Raw genomic sequence first — 17,190 nt, forward strand, 5'->3', positions numbered from 1 at the left:
CAAGACCAGGTTGGACGAGGCCTTGGGTGATATGGTTTAGCGTAAGGTGTCCCTGCCCATGGCAGGGGGGTTGGAACTAGATGATCTTAAGGTCCTTTCCAACCCTAACTATTCTGATTCTATGATTCTATGAGTATCAGATAGTAGTTGGTGAATTTCTAAATTCAGTTTTCTGCTAGCTATCTTCTTTTGTGTCAGTCCTCTATAAAAAGAACTGACTTGCACTCATCAGTTTTCCACATGAAATAATTCTTGTTCAGCAGGAAGTCCAGACCTTTGACAATTTACTCAAGGAGTTCAGAGAATAAGTAACACCAGTGCTTCACCATTCCCTTGACCACTGTCAGTGTAAATCTCCAAACCTGTAGTGGCTCTGGGAAGATGTAGCCAAAAAAAAAGCAGATGTTTGGGGGGAAAAAAGCAGAAATTAATGCTAAATACACTTAAGATTTTGAGAAATTCAAACTGCTTACCCTAGCAGAATTTTGATAAGTGGGAGCAGCTGAAAGGACACACATTTTCACGTGCAGAACACTACATGACTTGATTTTGGCAGCTCTGGTATTTCGTGAAATCTTAGAGCTGTGGGTTAGACTAGAAATTAAAAGCTGCAGAAATCAAAATTTGCAGCTTCTCAGCATAAACCAGTTTCTCTTTATAACAGGAAAAGGAGGACACCAGCTTCCCTACACTGGAGGTAAAATTTACATCAAGTTGCTTAGATTATATTCACCCCACAGTATCTTCAACACACATTTCATTAATCCTTAGATGACATTAGAAATGAGTTATCTAAGGATTAATGAAAAGGTTATTACAGTAAAATGATGCATTGTGAGGATAACAAGTCAGGTACAGCCAAACAGCTCTTCTACCAACTGTACCTGAAATTCAAATACATGATGACAACATGTGCTTTTACTAGGCTGTGCTTGTGCTTTTTGGTCACTGAATGCTTTTCAACACCCACATAAATTAACTACTGGATACATACAGTGCTCTTAAATTAATACAGTAGCTGAACATGTTCTTTTACATGTGCCTTTGTTTCTGTTAACAGAGCAATCCCTTCTTAACACCCATACAAATTAGCCAGTGGGTAGCTGCAGTACTTCTATATCTTCTATATGGATATACTTCAATATCCATAAAGTAGGAAAGTGGATTTGGCTAAGGATTTTTTTTCCAGTCTGCCACAGAAGTTTCAAACTGTTTGTCAATGACAGGTAATTTAAGACCATGCTTAAGTATCCTCTATCTTGGTCTGAAGTGTCAAACAAGGTGAAGACCATTTCTCTGTCTTTGTAGTGTTTGATTCAGTGTAATGATCTTCTGTCAGCTCAGACTGATGTTTACCATCTGTTGGCTCCTGGTCTTTGCAGGCTGCAGGCAGCATTTGTACAGCAGACATCACATCTCCTTCTGCAAATGAGTCTTGTTGCCTTGGATTATAGGATTTTTCAGATAAGCCAATATAGTCATGGTCAACAACTACTGCGCCTTGTAAAAAGTAATGGTTGTCTGTAAAAGAAAAGCAGCCATCAAATCAGATCCTTCAAGCCATATTTAAAATGATAGTCAGGTGGAAACTTACTTTTTAAAACAATGTCTGTAAGAAGACAAGAATGTTTGAGTGTTAGCAGTGTATTTTCTAATCTCACTGAGCACCAAATGTTCGGCTGCATCTCATTACATCCACAAAACAATGCTTGCAATGTTTTCAGAGCTTTTTAGAGTTTTTCTTTGCTAGGTTAGTGACTAGCTTGACATCTGTCATAATTACCTATCAAACTAATACGTTAAATAAATGGACATGCAGATTGTTTCATTTCACCTACAGAGAGAAACATGGCTACTCCAAGATCTTGCTGGGAAATCTTAATGCAGCACAAAAAAGCTTTTCTAAGCAGTAAAAACAGAATTAAAAGATTTACAGAATTTAAAGGTAATAACGGCAACTGCTATTGTAACAGTACTATTGAGCTTTTCTTTATTCAATATGGTTACAGTGTTTGACTTTTCCAAATGAGTTCAAATAAAATGAAAACAGTCTAACCAGACAAATTAGAAGTGCAACCGTCAAAATGGCATTAATACTTCAGTTTTGGAAGACGAGGTTGGGGCCTAACTTGCTTACATAGAATCATAGAATAGTTAGGCTTGGAAGGGACCTTAAGATCAGCTGGTTCCAACCCCCCTGACATGGGTGGCAGTGCCTCTCACTAGACCATGTTGCCCAAGGCTCTGTCCAACTTTGCCTTGAACACCACCAGGGATGGAGCATTCACAACTTCTTTGAGCAACCCATTCCAGTGCCTCACCACCCTTACAGTATAAGAACATCTTCCTTACATCTAAACTTCCTCTGTTTAAGTTTTAACCTGTTACCCCTTGTCCTATCACTACAGTCCCTAATGAAGAGTCCCTCTCCAGCATCCTTGTAGGCCCCCTTCAGGTACTGGAAGGCTGCTATGAGGTCTCCACGCAGCCTTCTCTTCTCCAGGCTGAACAGCCCCAACTTTCCCAGCCTATCTTCATACAGGAGGTGCTCCAGTCCCCTGATCATCCTCGTGGCCCTTCTCTGGACTTGTTCCAACAGTTCCATGTCCTTCTTATGTTGAGGACACCAGAACTGCACACAATAATCCAGGTGAGGTCTCACATGATCAGAGGGGCAGAATCACCTCCTTTGACCTGCTGGTCACACTTCTTCTGATGAAGCTTAGGACATGGTTGGCTTTCCAGGCAGGATTTCCCCTTAGTGAAGTCATGCTGGCTGTCACCAAGCACTTTGCTGTTTTTCATGTGCCTTAGCATGCCTTCCAGGAGAATCTGCTCCAAGATTTTGCCAGGGACAGAGGTGAGACTGACTGGTCTGTAATTCCCCAGGTCATCCATTTTCCCCTTCTTGAAAATGGGGGTTATATTTCCCTTTTTCCAGACACTGGAAACGTCACCTGACTGCCATGATTTCTCAAATATGATGGACAGTGGCTTCGCAACTTCATTCACCAGCTCCTTCAGGACGCACGGATGGATCTCATCAGGACCCATGGACTTGTGCACATTCAGATTTTTAAGATGGTCTCGAACCAGATCCTCTCCTACAGTAGGCCTAGGGTCTTCATTCTCACAGTCCCTGCATCTGCCTTCCAAGACTTGGATGGTGTGGTTAGAGCATTTGGCAGCGAAAACTGCGGCAAAGAAGTCATTCAGAACCCCAGCCTTCTCCAAATCCTGTGTAGCCAGTTCTCCCAAGAGCTTCCTGAGAGGGCCTACATTCTCCCTAGTCTGTCTTTTACTTGTGACATACCTATAGAAGCCCTTCCTGTTACCCTTGACATCCCTGGCCAGCCCCAATTCTATCTGGGCCTTACCTTTCCTAACCTGGTCCCTAGCTTTCCAGACAACATCCCTGTATTCTTCCCAGGCCGCTAGTCCTTGCTTCCATCTTTTATAATCCTCTTTTTTCCCTCAAAGTTTCCTCAGCAGCTCCTTATCCATACACAGAGGTCACCTGGCCCTCCTGCTGCACTTCCTTCTAGTTGGGATGCAACACTCCTGAGCTTGTAGCTGGTGGTCTTTGAGTATCAACCAACAGTCTTGGGCCCCCCTACCCTCTAGGGCTATATCCCAGGGAACCTTACTGAGCAGGTTCCTAAAGAGGCCAAAGTCTGCTCTCTTGAAGTCCAGGGCAGTGAGCTTGCTGCACGTTTTTCTCACTGTCCTGAGGATCTCGAACTCAACCATCTCGTAATCGCTGCATCCAAGGCTGCTATGGAGCATCACATTTCCAACGAGCCCTTCCCTGTTGGTGAGCACGTGGTCAAGCATGGCACCTCTCCTTGTCGGCTCCTCTATTACTTGCAGAAGGAAGTTGTCTTCTACACAATCGAGGAACCTCCTGGATTGCTTGTGCCGGGCCGTACCGCCCTTCCAACAGATATCAGGGTGGTTGAAGTACCCCATGAGGACAACGGCCTGCGAACGTGAGGCTGCTCTTACCTGTCTATAGAGTGCTTCATTCACAAGAATCCTCCTGATCAGGTGGCCTGTAACAGATCCCCACACTAATATCTCCCATCACTGTTCTCGCTTTGACCCACAAACTCTCTGTTGGTTCATCACCCATCTTCAGATAGAGTTCCATACTCTCCAGCCTATCCTTAACATAAAGGGCAACTCCCCCTCCTCGTCTGCCAGGCCTGTCTTTTCTAAAGAGCCTGTAACCTTGCATTCTGACATTGCAGTCATAGGAGCCATCCCACCATGTTTTTGTGATGCCAATGATATATCCTTGTAGCCGTGCACATGCCTCTTATTCCTTGTGTTTATTTCCCATACTAAGGGTGTTTGTACAGATGCATCTGAGCTGAGCTCCAAATGAAGCCGGCTCATTGGCTGGAGTGGCTGCAATGTCTCTGCATCGCTCCAAGCATTTATTACAGGTGCTGGTGACTGACTGGGAGTGCTGGGATGGAATGATGCTGCCCTCTCCAATACATCTAGTTCAAAGCTGCCTTGACTAGCCTGGCAAGCCTGCTACCAAAGCAGCTCCATCAGCCTCCAGTAGACCTGGCCTCCCAAATTGAGTCCCGTGTTCTAAATAACCAAACTCCTGATTATGGCACCACTGTTCTAACCGTTTATTAACCTGCCAAATCCTCCTGGACTTTTCAAGGTCCTCCTCTTTGACCTGGAGGATCAATGAAAAAACTGTCTGAGCCCCAGAGCCCCTAATCATCTCTCCCAGAGCTTTGTAGTCCTTAATGTTTTCCAGGCTTCTGATGGCACCTACACGGACCACTAGAAGTGGGTAACAGTCCATGGGACTTACTAGACCAGGTAGCCTCTCAGCAACATCCCGATCCAAGGCCCCAGTAGGCAACACACATCCCTCAAGACTGGGTCAGGCTGACAGATGGTGCCTCTGTGCCTTTCAAAATAGTCACCTACTACTATGACCCGCTGCTTCTTCCTGGGGGCACCAGTAGTGATCCTCTTTACAGGTGGATCAGCAGGATGTTCATTTGGTGAGGTGCAAAGTAAACAAAACACTTTAGTAGCACTTACAAAGTTATGAGGCAAGGACACAAATACCCTCACCCAAGACGTACTTTCTGCACTTTGATTTCAGAGAATGTTACAAATGCTTTGCTGTCATCCAAGGTTATGCCACCAGCCTGGAAGGACAGCCACCAGACTTACACCATAGCAAACATACTATATTCTCCTTCCACACGTATATTGTTCATTGACTCAGCAATGCGTGGGTTATGATTAAATGTATCTGCCACCAGACTTATACCATAGCAGCTGCAGATAACAAAAAAGTAGACCCCTGCTAATAAAGAGGAGTCTTTTGTTACAAAGATACATGTGTTTCTTTATGGATGAAAACAGATGAAATTCACTATGCCATTCACTGCCCAGTTTCACTGTTCTTATCCACCTGAAATAATACTCTTGATCCTTGATTGCTATTAGGCTGTTTGATAAAAAACACCTATTATTTTGGAAAAAACCTGGTTTGCCTCTCTACACAATGAAAATATATATGAATATCAGTCTATAATTTTAAGATTTGTAAGTATTCATAACCATTCATTATTGAAGTTTTTGCCGGTATCAGATAACTGATCCTTAGTCACTTCCCTGGGAAAGGAAAGAGACTCTATGTTTACATACTGCTTTGCTACTGGTAAACATACTATGCTGTCATCCTACAAAGGCAACTACAGTTAACTTTTTACACTATGACACAATTTACTAAAGTCATTGTAACAGCTGGAGATTATCTGCAGGCTTGACATGTATATGACTTCCTCCTTATGGATCAGTAGTTCAATGAGGAACTGGAAGCCAGAGTGACTGTCCAACAGTAAAAATAGTGTCCTCAAGACACAACATGAAAACAATATCTTGGTTATGAAATCTGTAATTGATGACTGGCATAAGTATCACCTTCTCACATGAAATTCCAGGATTAGTCTCAGCTTTGCAAGTCCCTCAGCTTTAAAGGGTGATGGAAGAAATTACTATCTCAATGCAGTTTATATGTATTTTCAATAACCAAAGCTTAACTGCACATGCCAATTAGAGTGGAACTTCATTTCCTTTTCAAGGATCCTGAATCAAAAAGAAGCTTGTGTTTTCTAAAAACTGACATGACAGAAAAGTTAAAAAACCCTAAACAAACGAAACCCAAAACAACATTAAAATGTTAAATCTCTCCATATATATGAAATACACACACACACATACACATACCTTTTTCACTGGACTCTCTTATGTATGGCTTGAGGTGAGACATCTTGATGGGTCTTTTCAACCTGGATCCTGTGTCATCTCTTAATATTGCATGGCCATTATCTGTGATATAATCTATAATGAAAGGACCAACCCATTCCGACTGGAAATGACCATCTTTCCACCGGCTTTTTCTTTGCCTGATGACTTCATGACCAACTTTAAGTAGCGTGGTATTTAACTGCTTTGGCTTCCTTTTGACAGTGATTTTGTTATTGATTTTCTGTTCATCTGAAGTGTTTTTCTCCACCTGCAGAAAAATATATATGAATCACATTTTCTTTTTTCCAAAACTAATAATGAATTTTCATAGAACTAGCTAATAATGCGGAAGCAGTACACTAAGTGGATTGGATGTGTGTAACCCAATATGCGGGGTCGAAGAATTCTGAAGAAATTGAATTCATCTTTATAAATCAACAGCCCACAGGTAATGGGTTTCAGTTTCTTAGATACACAGCCCACCAAGTCAGATAGGAATCTCTTGGCAATAGGTCTAAGGTTACTCCCTCCTAATACATATGGGAATTGTTACACTGGAATGTAGAAATCATAAGAAAAAAAAACAAAAAACAACACAAAACAAACAAAAAAACCAAAAAAAAACTGAACTGAAAAGAAAGAAGAGAAAAAAGAGAAGAGAAAAGAGAAGAGAAGAGAAGAGAAGAGAAGAGAAGAGAAGAGAAGAGAAGAGAAGAGAAGAGAAGAAGAGAAAAAAGCCCACAAAACTGAAACACCAAAAAGCATGCAACCCCCCACGCTGCTTTTAAAGGTTAATTATATTTCAAGATTTTTATCTTTTACCTTCTGGCTTCTTATTAGTAAACACATTTACCTGGCAATCTGAGGTTTTCTCTTCTTCTAGAGCTTGACTGGCTGTTTTAGTTGCTTCAAATATTTTGGCAAGCATACTGTATTCTCCTTCCACACATATATTCCTTGGCTCAGCAACGTGTGGGTTACGATTAAACATTTGGATATATGGGGTGGTTTGACCTGTCTCCTATTTAAATGGGGAGCAGAAAGCAAGCAAACTTAGCATAGAGCTTTGCAGATATTTTGGGGGACTTCAGTCAAAAGAAGAAGAACATTGACATACCAAATCTGTCAAATTGAAAGCATAGGCAATAGCAGACAAATGCTCATCCCAATCATTTGGATGGTTGATACAGTATTTGTTAAGGAAAGCTTTGATTGTTTTGCATGTTCTTGCATTTACGTGATCTGTCTGAGGATAAGACAACACAATTTGTTTCATTCCAAACAGTGCAAACAGTTCTTCATTTATCTTCAAAAGAAGAAGAACATGATTACTGAAGGTTTCCCTCTCCTGTACCACAGTTTAAGTAAACAAACTCAGTCTTCCATCCCTTTTGTTGATGTGATGGTGACTGAGCTAAAGTCTTAGACATATTCCCACCAAACAGTCCAGGGTCAAAAGTAAGAGCTAAAGCAATCAGTATGGGTTAGGAGACAGTAATTGATTGTTTCTAACCACATTTCTACTACTAACTCAATCTGTCATTTCCTCTGTATCGCAGTCTCACATTCATCATTTGTGAGTGGATAGAAGTATGAAAAGTTCATCATAATCACTATAGGCCAGTGTAAAAAATGCCCCTAGCTATCTTCTATACCAGACAATATGGATGTTAAATATGCTTGTTAAATACAGCATGTTGGAGTGTGGAAGCTTGTGCCAGTTCAACTGAGTGACAAAATCTGCATTACTTCTACCAGAAAATCAATCATTTTGCTTTGTTCTTCATTCAAAGAATAAATTCCTGGGAAACACTGCATAATGTTACAATAGCAAATAATTGGTTTGTCATTTTCTATATGTACTAACATTTTTCCTTTTTTTTTTTTTTTTTTAATTGAAGAAAAAATATTTACAGTCTTTTTCAAGAATAACGTGGATTTAGTACAAATTTACTACCGGGGAAAATATATGGGTTTTTTGGAAGAAAGGAAAAAAAAAAAGAAAAAAGAGAGAGAGAGGGAGAAACCAGCCACGTAAATAATTACCTCATGAACAAGCTCCTTCCCTTGATCAATGGGCATTTTTTGAGGTGGCCCATATAAGAAAAACACATTTGTGATTGCCTTAGCAACTTCAGCTGCTGAAATGTCATGCAGTGGCAAGATAACAGTCCATCTTGTAAACAAATCTGTCATAATTATGACGTACTTGTGGCTTCTGTTGGTAACACTGAAAGGTCCCATTAGGTCTATAGTGACTGCTGTCCATGGATCCTCCGCTTTGATAGGGTGTGTTTTGGGTGCTGTTGTGGCTGTATTCTTTGCCGCTTGGCAATACTGGCAAGCATACACCTGATGAAAAAAAACAGGGAAGAAGCTATCAATAAAAAGTGATGGTTAAGGTTTAAGACAATCATCAGTAGGACCATAAATCTCTGCACGTTGGGTCAGACCAGCCAATGTGAAACAAATTAATTTTAACATTTTTCTTATTTTTTACCCTTAGATTTTTCAGGCCCAGCATAAAACCCAAGCCAAGCAACAGTGAAGGCTGGGAAAAGGGCATATGCAGGAATAAACAGCTGAACCGTCTCCTTCCTGAAAGCACTGTGCCCTTTCAAGGCCACAGTATAAATTTTAATATCCATTACTATGTGTAAATACTAAAGAAAGTATCAAGCAGCTGGGATCGAAACAAAGTCCCAGTCATTCCCCTTTTGGTACTACTGTGTATGCTGTGACTGAAAAACATTGGCAGTATACAAAATCTTCCCTGCATAACATGGATCAGCTTTACTTACAGAACAGAGCCCCTTTGCCCAAGTCTGAATTGAAAGCAAAGACTCATTTCAGTTCATGTTACAGTTGTGAATGAACCACAAAGCATTCAGGTGATGCAGCAAGCTGACAGCAATAGTAATTTGGCTGTAAAGGACATTTACATACAGTTTCCACACGGATCACATTCTGCCTGGGGCTCATGTTCATGTATCTTTGGGAGAAGAATGAACTTTCCCAAGCAGTGATTTGTTTAACTGTGTCCTGAACAAATTTTCATATTCTTATGTGCCAGCAGGCACTCTGGGCACATATCCTTAGGATGATACACTGCATCCCAACAAAGATGTGTAACAGTACCTGCAAGAAGAATCCTTCCAAGGACCACATATGCTCTGCATACTTAAAGGCAGGACGGCTCCTCACCACTGGGTAACATACAGCAATATGCAAGCTACATGGTCAGTAGTAAGAGAAAAAAAGAGAAAGGAAACACTGTGCTCTGCCAAGACCATTTTACAGTCTGATTGTAAGCTTACATTTCCTCATCATGAAGCAGTATAGGTGCTTGCTGTATGCAAGTCACAGGGTTACAAAACATCCCTAACAGACTAGATTTAAAAAATATTCTGTAGCTATGAGACCATACCCACTGCTTGACGTCATTGGTTACAGAGGTCCAGTAGTAATTAGATTCCACTAAAGTTAGTGTCCTTGATATGCCATGATGAGTGCCAGCAGCATTTTCATGGCACTTTTCAAGCACCTTTTTCTTCTCTTCATCTGAAATAATGACCAGTCGCATTTGGTTTCTGTCTTTTCCAACATAGTACAATTTATTTTCTGAAAGAAGAAAAGTACCAGCAAATTATATGCAAGTGCTTTGTCTTTTGTTTGGTTTACTGAACTACTGGGGATGATTAGGTACAGAATTTATTAAATCAACTTCAATTCACTTCTGTGTGAATGTAGCTATTTGTTTATAAATACTTTTAATTATTTCCTTCAAAAAGCCTCACCTATGTTTATTTATTAGCCTGGACAGAAGGCACTAAGATGGCAAGTCAGAATGCAGACAATGCTCCCACAGGAAGCCTGACTGAAACACAAGCTAGTGCCAGGGGTGGGAAGGAGAGATAGGACTTGTTATCGGGTTTAGAGTCTGCTTGCCAGCAATCTGACACTGCAATTCACAACTCTAACTCCTCCCTGCTTTCTATATACATAGCCTTGTCAGGTTTGATGGGACTGAAAAGAGCACAGCAGACTACAGAGGTTCATATACCTCTTTGCACGGAAGAATAAAGCTGGGAAGGGCCAGGAGGCTCTAAAATGACAGATGGCAAAGTCATCCTTGCACATCCTTGCCCAGCCAGAGCACCCTCCAGACCAGACCAAGCATTGCAGATCTGGATTTCCCTTTCTGTAGTCCTTTGAATTATGGATTACAATAGCTACATACTTCCACAGTATCTAGAACAAGGTTTGGCGTTCAGCTAGATAAATAAATCCCACCTGGAAATGACTAAAGCAGATTAAGCTTCTGTTTCTGTAAACATCCTGTTACATATTAACTAGGGTTGAGCAGAGTTCTGTATTAAAACCACAGTACGCTGCAAAGCAAGATACTGCTTTCTTTCTTTTCTCGTATCAGCAAATCTCCACCTAAAAACCTATTTTCCAAGTAGTCTGAAAAATGCTTTTACCTTTGAAAACAAATTTTTTGGCTGCTCTCCTGATTCCACTTCTTTCACTTGACAATGTTGTGGGATGATACTCTCCTGTTCGCTTGTAGTAGGCAATCTGCTTCAGGTGGAGCCCACCACTCTTCCCACTACGGACCATTGAGAACCTGAACAAAATACACGTTATCTGTTACATGGAGCAACTGCCAGAGGAGCACGTCTTCAGTTTTTACTGTTTTCCTTGTAGTTCAGAGGTGTCTTGATAAGATAACATCTGAGGGGATGTTACACCATCCCCTGCACTGCTCGCAGTATCTCCATGCTATCAACCTAACCAATACAGGACACTGCTTGACACACTAATTTTGTTCTATGCAAAGCTGGTTTTGTCAACTTACATTTTAAAACTTCCAAACAATGGGGACTTCCACTTTGATTTATGGGGCAGGAAATGAGACTAGAGAGAAAAATCTGGATAGCTCTCAAAAGGAGGCGTGCTGGAAATTAAGCATGTCCAAAAATCTACCCTAGTTGGAAAAAAAACCCAAACCAACACATAAACAAATGGTGGGAAACAACCTCCCAGACAGAAACTGACAAATTTATATTGTTCATTAATTCATTTGACAGTTAAAGTCTGAAACCAGACCCTGCATGTAAGGTAACAATTCATTCCCTGATGCAGGCTGACTTCCCTGATCATATTAAAATGAAATGTCATTAGTAAAATGCATCATTAGTACTGGAAATGCTTGGGTCTGGCAAGGACACCATCAGAATAATCAGCAATTAATGACTGGCAGAAATATTCACAGGCAGAATTATTCATGCAGGCTCTACAAGATTTCAGGATTTTGTTTTGGTTGGTTGGTTTTTTTTCCCCAAATCTACTGTAGCAGCAACAAAGATGTACATGGAATGGCAGTTTGATCCTTCTCTAACCGATGCTGCAAGAGCAGGATCAGGCTTGGGGTCTACCACGTCATCATTTCTTAGTAAATGCTGGTTATCCATAGCATTAGGTAAATTTCTTGCCCACCCTGTCAGGAATAGTCAGTTCATCTGCTACATCTGCTAAGTGGCATATAATTACTGGGAAGTGACAGTATCCAGTCACTCCAGAATCTATGTTATCTCATATAGTGATGTTCTTTGAAAACTAAATGTGTAAGTCAGGATGTTTATTTTTCAATTTAGAGATTCTCACTTACCTTCACTATACTTGGGGGTGAAAAGGAAGTAAAGAGCTCTAAAGAATGATTATGCCTGCTTTTATTTATTTCTATTTATTCCATTTTATTTTTTTATTATTTTATTTCTATTCCTCACAGGAATTAAAATGTGGCATGTTATTTATAGAATATTATATTCTACATATACAGCTGGGCTAAACATTGCTGTATGTCAATTCAAATGCATGCCAGAAACTTCACATTCAGTGGCAAGACCTCTGCCCCACTGAATATACTTCATGTTGCAAACCACAGAGCTGGCTTTCAAGATCAGCCAATTCTCTTGTCATACAACACTAGTGTTTACAATAAAATTCTCATGCCTGAGAGATCTAGCACAAACTTCACCACTACAACCCTGCCTGCAAGGAAAGAGTGTCTCAGAACAAGGAAGGTGTGGAGCCAGAACATAGTAATGTTTCTAGTGATCCTGGCTTGCACACCAGTTCCTTGAAAATTTACATCTGATAGCACAAGCCAAAGCAATCCACCGAGATGGTAAACTGGGTAACAGCAGAACGGAGGGTGAGGCTGCCAGGGTAAAATTCGTGGTTTTGTTGTTTCAGAGAAGTTGAATAACTAGTGTTTCTGACAGTTAAACAGTGCTGGTGAAGAGCAGTCAAAATATCTGATCTGCCAGGGGCGTGCATCCAAGCTATAATCTGGGCCCTCCTTGTGAAATACAAGCTCACTCCTCTAATCAAGATAACAGTGTTTTACTGAGGGACAAAGTCAATAAAGCAAAAGCAACAGCACTGGCGCGTAGCCAGAGGTGCACTGATTAGCTTTTGTTACAGGTTTATATACTTTCACTATTGCATTAATTGCAATATTTTGTAATTCCCACATATAGGCAGAGAATATTATAACTAGCTCCAAGATCATAAGTCTCCTCCTCTTGGCATACTGCACACTGCTGTCCCGTGATTGTGGCCCGGGGTCTTGAGGATGAAGTAAGCAGTCTTCCTCATGCAGGCAGGGGTCTTCAGGATGAAGTAAGCAGTCTTCCTCACGGGGTACTTTTCACCTTTGGCACAGTTGGATGCCCCAGTAATCACAAAACTAGCTGAAACCAGCCATATATGTAAGTTTCTGATCGCTGGCAAAGATTTAGAACAGTGTGACCTTCATGAAAATGTATTGCAAGCAAAACAGGACAGGCAGACAAGGAGTATCTGAAGCTAGCAGATGTTCAGGGGGCACTGTCTCCAAACTAACTGATAAGTAGGAGGATGGTGTGAAATAATTCATTCATGTTTAGTGGGGCCACTAAATCCTGGTCTCACCACAGACTTACATCACAAACATTGTTCTTTATCTTTGACCTAAATTAAGCTAAAAGTACTTTAACCCTATGCTTTCCAGGCACTAGCTTACCCCATATCAAGCCCCCCCTCCCCCTTTTCTTTTACCTTTACAAATTCTTTTGCTATGTGACTCCATTTTGCTCAAGAGTTCTGGCCATTTTCAACGTTGTCTAATCTTCTGTCCTTAGAGAGCTTTGTTTCTGTTATTGTGAACTCACACAGTTTTGTCCACATAGCAACATCTATGATTCGCAAAAGCCGATACATTTATGTGTTTATCACATCCTGAAGGCTGTGCTGCAGCTACTCAAGCATGGCTAGAAGTCAAAACTATCCAGGTATGATTTATCACCTAACCACTGGGAGGAGGGACCATTTTGGCTTGAAAGAGACTTTCACACATGGCAAGAAAAGATGTTCCAGGACAATCTTTATTCTTTCAGTACTTTTTGCTCATCGAATGCTTGTCACAAACAGTGAATAATCCCCACATAGTACATGGTTATAGATTCTAAAAAAGCAAATTTGCACAGCAGTAAGATACACCTGAGCAAAACCACTGCTTATGCATCAGCTAAACAGAAATTCTATGCTCATTCCTGCAACAGCAGTTTCTACTATAGAAGTCTGAAATAGCATGCATAAGCCAGCAAAGAAATAATACTTACATAGTATCCATATAGTACACATTTAATGTATTTAGCAGGATCCTGATCCAGCAGAGTGCATCAATAATCTGCTGGACTGCTGTCTGAAGGACAGCATCAAATGAGCTTCCCTCCTAGGTATTTAGTTTCTTATATCCCTACTCGTTTACCCTTATCTCCCTCGTCCAACACCCAATTTACTTTGTTTAGCCTAATCTTAAAAAACCTGAACTGAAAATAACATTCCGTTATTTAGAATTCAGATAACTCATAATCTGGTAGTACATAAAAATCAAACACTTTCACAATTAGCAACCGATCCTTAATTCCTTTGAAGCTGGAAAAGAATATACTGCTTTACAAGGAAAAGTATCTGGCAAAGATAACTAACCTTCCATGTAACCAGAGATCTTTGGTTTGTCTTAACCAAAACAGTTACACTTGCTAGCCATTTTACTATTTTGCTTTTTTAAGCCCTCTCTCATCACAATCCCAGCTGGTTTTGGTGTTTTTTTTTAATCCAGCTTTTGAGTATCATCTCCCCTACCTCTATTTGTAATTCCTAGCAGAGACAGGAATTCCCCAAGCAGCCTCAAATACATCTTTTCTAACCAAAGTGCTAGCAGGAACCTGTAAACAGAGGTCCAGAGAAGGACCACAAAAATAGTCAGAGGGACGGAACACCTCTGCTACAAGGCAAGGCTGAGAGGGTTGGGTATGTTCAGCCTGGAGAAGAGAAGACTCTGGGAAGATCTTATTGCAGCCTTTCCGGTCTTAAAAGGTGCCTGTAAGAATGATGGGGAAGGACTTTTTAGCAGGTCTGTTGCGACAGGATGAGAGGTGATGGTTTTAAAGTAAAAGAGGGGAGACTTGGACTGGACGCAAGGAAAAAATTGTTTACGATAAAAGTGGTAAAACACTGGCACTGGTTGCCCAGAGAAGGTGCTGGATGTGCCATTCCTGGAGACATGCAAGGCCAGGCTGGATGTGGCCCTGGGCAACCAGATCTAGTTGAAGATGTCCCTACTCATTGCAGAGGGTCAGAACTAGATGACATTTGAAGGTCCCTCCCAACCCAAACGATTGTATGACAGTCACACTCAACGCACACCCCTCCATAGTTTCTGGGACACTAACCCATACCTTACAGAGCCCCCTCCATTTCACAGTACCCCCACTCCTGAGGTACCTCCACCGTCACAGCCCCTAACAAGCCGCTGGCACACCGGACCACAGGGGCAAAGCCAGGTCAAGACGGGACCTGCATTGCACAGCGCAGCCCAAGAGGCGCTGCAAAGCGCGTTAGAACAGCGCCCTTACCCCCGCCGCCCCTTCGCACACACCCCGGCATCGCATACTACGACCGCTACACCAGGTCAGGAGACCCGAGGGCCTAAAGGCCGACAGCGGAGCTGAAGACTCACAGCCACGGCCGCACCAGGCGCTCCTCCCAGAGAATTTCCTCCCGGGAAGCGCCCCGCCCGCCCTCAGCGCCCCGCCCGCCCTCAGCGCCCTCCAGCACAGCTATACCGCCGCGACTCATGCCCACTCCCGCCTACCACCAACACAACCCCCAGCATTCACCGCGCCGCCGCGGCCGCCAACATCGCCGCTGCCCGCGTACGGCACGCTGGGAGTGGTAGTCCCTAGCTGCCGCTGCCCTGCGCGCAGGTTCGCGCGGTAAGCCTTGCGCATGCGCGAAACGACGTCGACGCGATCTTTTTCCCTCCCCACGTCTCTCTCTCTCTCTCTCTCTCTCTCTCTTTCTTTCCCCCTCTTTCCCCGCCGCCGAACCTCACCCTCTCGTCTCGGCTTCGCAGCGAGGCCTGAGCACCGCGGGAGAGCCGCCGGGGCTCCCTCTGCACGCACTGCTCCACCACAGGTACCGGCACGGCCTTATCCCAGCAGCCGTAGCATTGACCCCTTTCGCACCGACTAACGGCTACGACGGCCCTTGTGCCCTGGGACCTATGTGGTACCCCGGAAGTGGCGGTGGGGGCGTGCCGCGGCGGGGGGCGGGGCGGTGGCTCCTCCTCAGTGGGGCACCGGGACGGAGGGTAAGGTGAGGTGAGTTTCTTTCGGTGCTGCTCACCTGCCGCACTGATCCCATTTTACATTGGGTGAGGGGTCGCCCCCTCGGGTTGCGGCCTGCCCACCAGCGGCGGTGCGGAGCTGCCCCTGCAGCGAGTGGAGGGGCGGTGTCCGTGGCCCGCGGTGCCGTGATGGGGCGGCGGTGGAGAGTGGCGGGGGTGCAGGGAGGGTGTTGAGTGAGGCGGTGGCCGCTCCGCAGCGAGCTTCGTGACTAGCAGAGCCGGGTCCGCTGGCTGAGGTGGGAGTCACAGCTCCGGTGTCGGGGTGTGTGAACACGCCCAGTCCTCTTTGTGCGTGATGCTGTGTCGGCGACACCACCAGTAAAGCACGGCGGGCACGGCCGGTGAGCGCTCTGGGCCTTGCGGGGGTCGTTCCGTCCTCGGCAGTGATCTGTCTGCAGCAGCCATGACCTGGGTTCGCAGCGTGCTGCGCTAGCGGATGCTTCATGGGGTGAAAAGCAGCGTTCATAAACGGCTGGGGTGATGACCTCAAACCACCAGGGTTCGGGCTCCCTGCTAACATCCCACAACTGGTGATGAATTAGCTGGGGTGTAAAACTGATTATAAATTAGAGGTGTAAAATTAGCTGGGGGAAGGGAGATTGCTATCTACACTGAAATCAAGCTAGGAGAAAAAAAAAGTGCAGTGGTCCCAGAGCTGAAAATCAGTTACATATAGTAACCAGAAATTAACCTGTAGGGAGCTGAAATGGGAGAGGTGTATAGGCAGAGTGGCCTGTGTAACACTTCCCTTTGTTGTAATGGTGTTTTCCTGAACCCGGGAACTTCACAGAGTATTGGTAAACTTTGAATATGCTGGGGTTTGTCACTTGTTGATTGCCCTGTAGTAGCTGTTTTCTCCTCACACAAGCAGGAAAACTGGTATCACAACCACAGTGAGATATGTGGTTTCCTTTCACATCTATACCACTCATATTTAGTGCTCTAAGTTGAAAAGCTGTTCCTTACAATTGTTTGTTACACTATTTCTGCTTTATGTTTCATAGAATCATAAAATGGTTAGGTTTGGAAGTGGCCATAAAGTCATCTATGGGCAGAGGCGTCTCACACTACACTGTCACCCCAGGCTCTTGTACAGCCTGGCCTTGAACACTGCCAAGGATGAAGCATTCACAGCTTCTTTGGGCAGCCTGTTCCAG

The 17,190-nt window shown here is 43.3% G+C and overlaps 2 protein-coding genes across 13 annotated transcripts in view; one reads left to right on the plus strand and one right to left on the minus strand.

Moving 5' to 3' along the window:
* Positions 1-256: 256 nt before the first annotated feature.
* GIN1 (gypsy retrotransposon integrase 1) lies at positions 257-15,356 on the minus strand. 3 transcript variants are annotated; one of them, XM_062621728.1, is made up of 8 exons: positions 15,261-15,356; positions 10,776-10,921; positions 9,719-9,912; positions 8,338-8,643; positions 7,409-7,597; positions 7,145-7,312; positions 6,271-6,559; positions 257-1,521 (listed from the first exon to the last, which is right to left on the minus strand). In XM_062621728.1, exons 2-8 carry the CDS (start codon positions 10,912-10,914, stop codon positions 1,244-1,246), a joined length of 1,563 nt encoding a protein of 520 aa, XP_062477712.1. In that variant the 5' UTR covers positions 10,915-10,921; positions 15,261-15,356; the 3' UTR covers positions 257-1,243. The 3 variants fall into 3 exon arrangements, with proteins under 3 accessions (XP_062477712.1, XP_062477711.1, XP_062477713.1); XM_062621727.1 differs by lacking the exon at positions 15,261-15,356 and adding an exon at positions 11,153-11,294; XM_062621729.1 differs by lacking the exons at positions 257-1,521; positions 15,261-15,356 and adding exons at positions 5,049-5,895; positions 11,153-11,294.
* A 384-nt stretch (positions 15,357-15,740) lies between these two features.
* PPIP5K2 (diphosphoinositol pentakisphosphate kinase 2) overlaps positions 15,741-17,190 on the plus strand; it is a 50,040-nt gene continuing 48,590 nt past the window's right edge. For 3 of the 10 annotated variants that reach the window (XM_062621712.1, XM_062621711.1, XM_062621713.1), the window contains exon 1: positions 15,746-15,822. The gene's annotated coding sequence lies outside the window, so the exon portion shown is untranslated. Of the gene's footprint in view, positions 15,823-15,930; positions 16,003-16,351; positions 16,375-17,190 lie in introns of those variants that run through there. The other 7 variants (XM_062621707.1, XM_062621710.1, XM_062621714.1 and 4 more) reach the window with 6 other exon arrangements.

Source organism: Pezoporus occidentalis, unplaced genomic scaffold, assembly GCF_034315485.1.
Source record: "Pezoporus occidentalis ecotype Australia unplaced genomic scaffold, CSIRO_AGI_Poc_V1 ctg232, whole genome shotgun sequence".
Taxonomy (NCBI): domain Eukaryota; kingdom Metazoa; phylum Chordata; class Aves; order Psittaciformes; family Psittacidae; genus Pezoporus; species Pezoporus occidentalis.

Coding starts and splice junctions, on each gene's coding strand:
- GIN1 (XM_062621727.1), bottom strand. Junction 8,644..9,718: donor CCAATGACGTCAAGCAGTGG/GTATGGTCTCAT, acceptor TTTTTTCATCAG/GTGTATGCTTGCCAGTATTG. Junction 6,560..7,144: donor AGAAAACCTCAGATTGCCAG/GTAAATGTGTTT, acceptor ATTTTTCTGCAG/GTGGAGAAAAACACTTCAGA.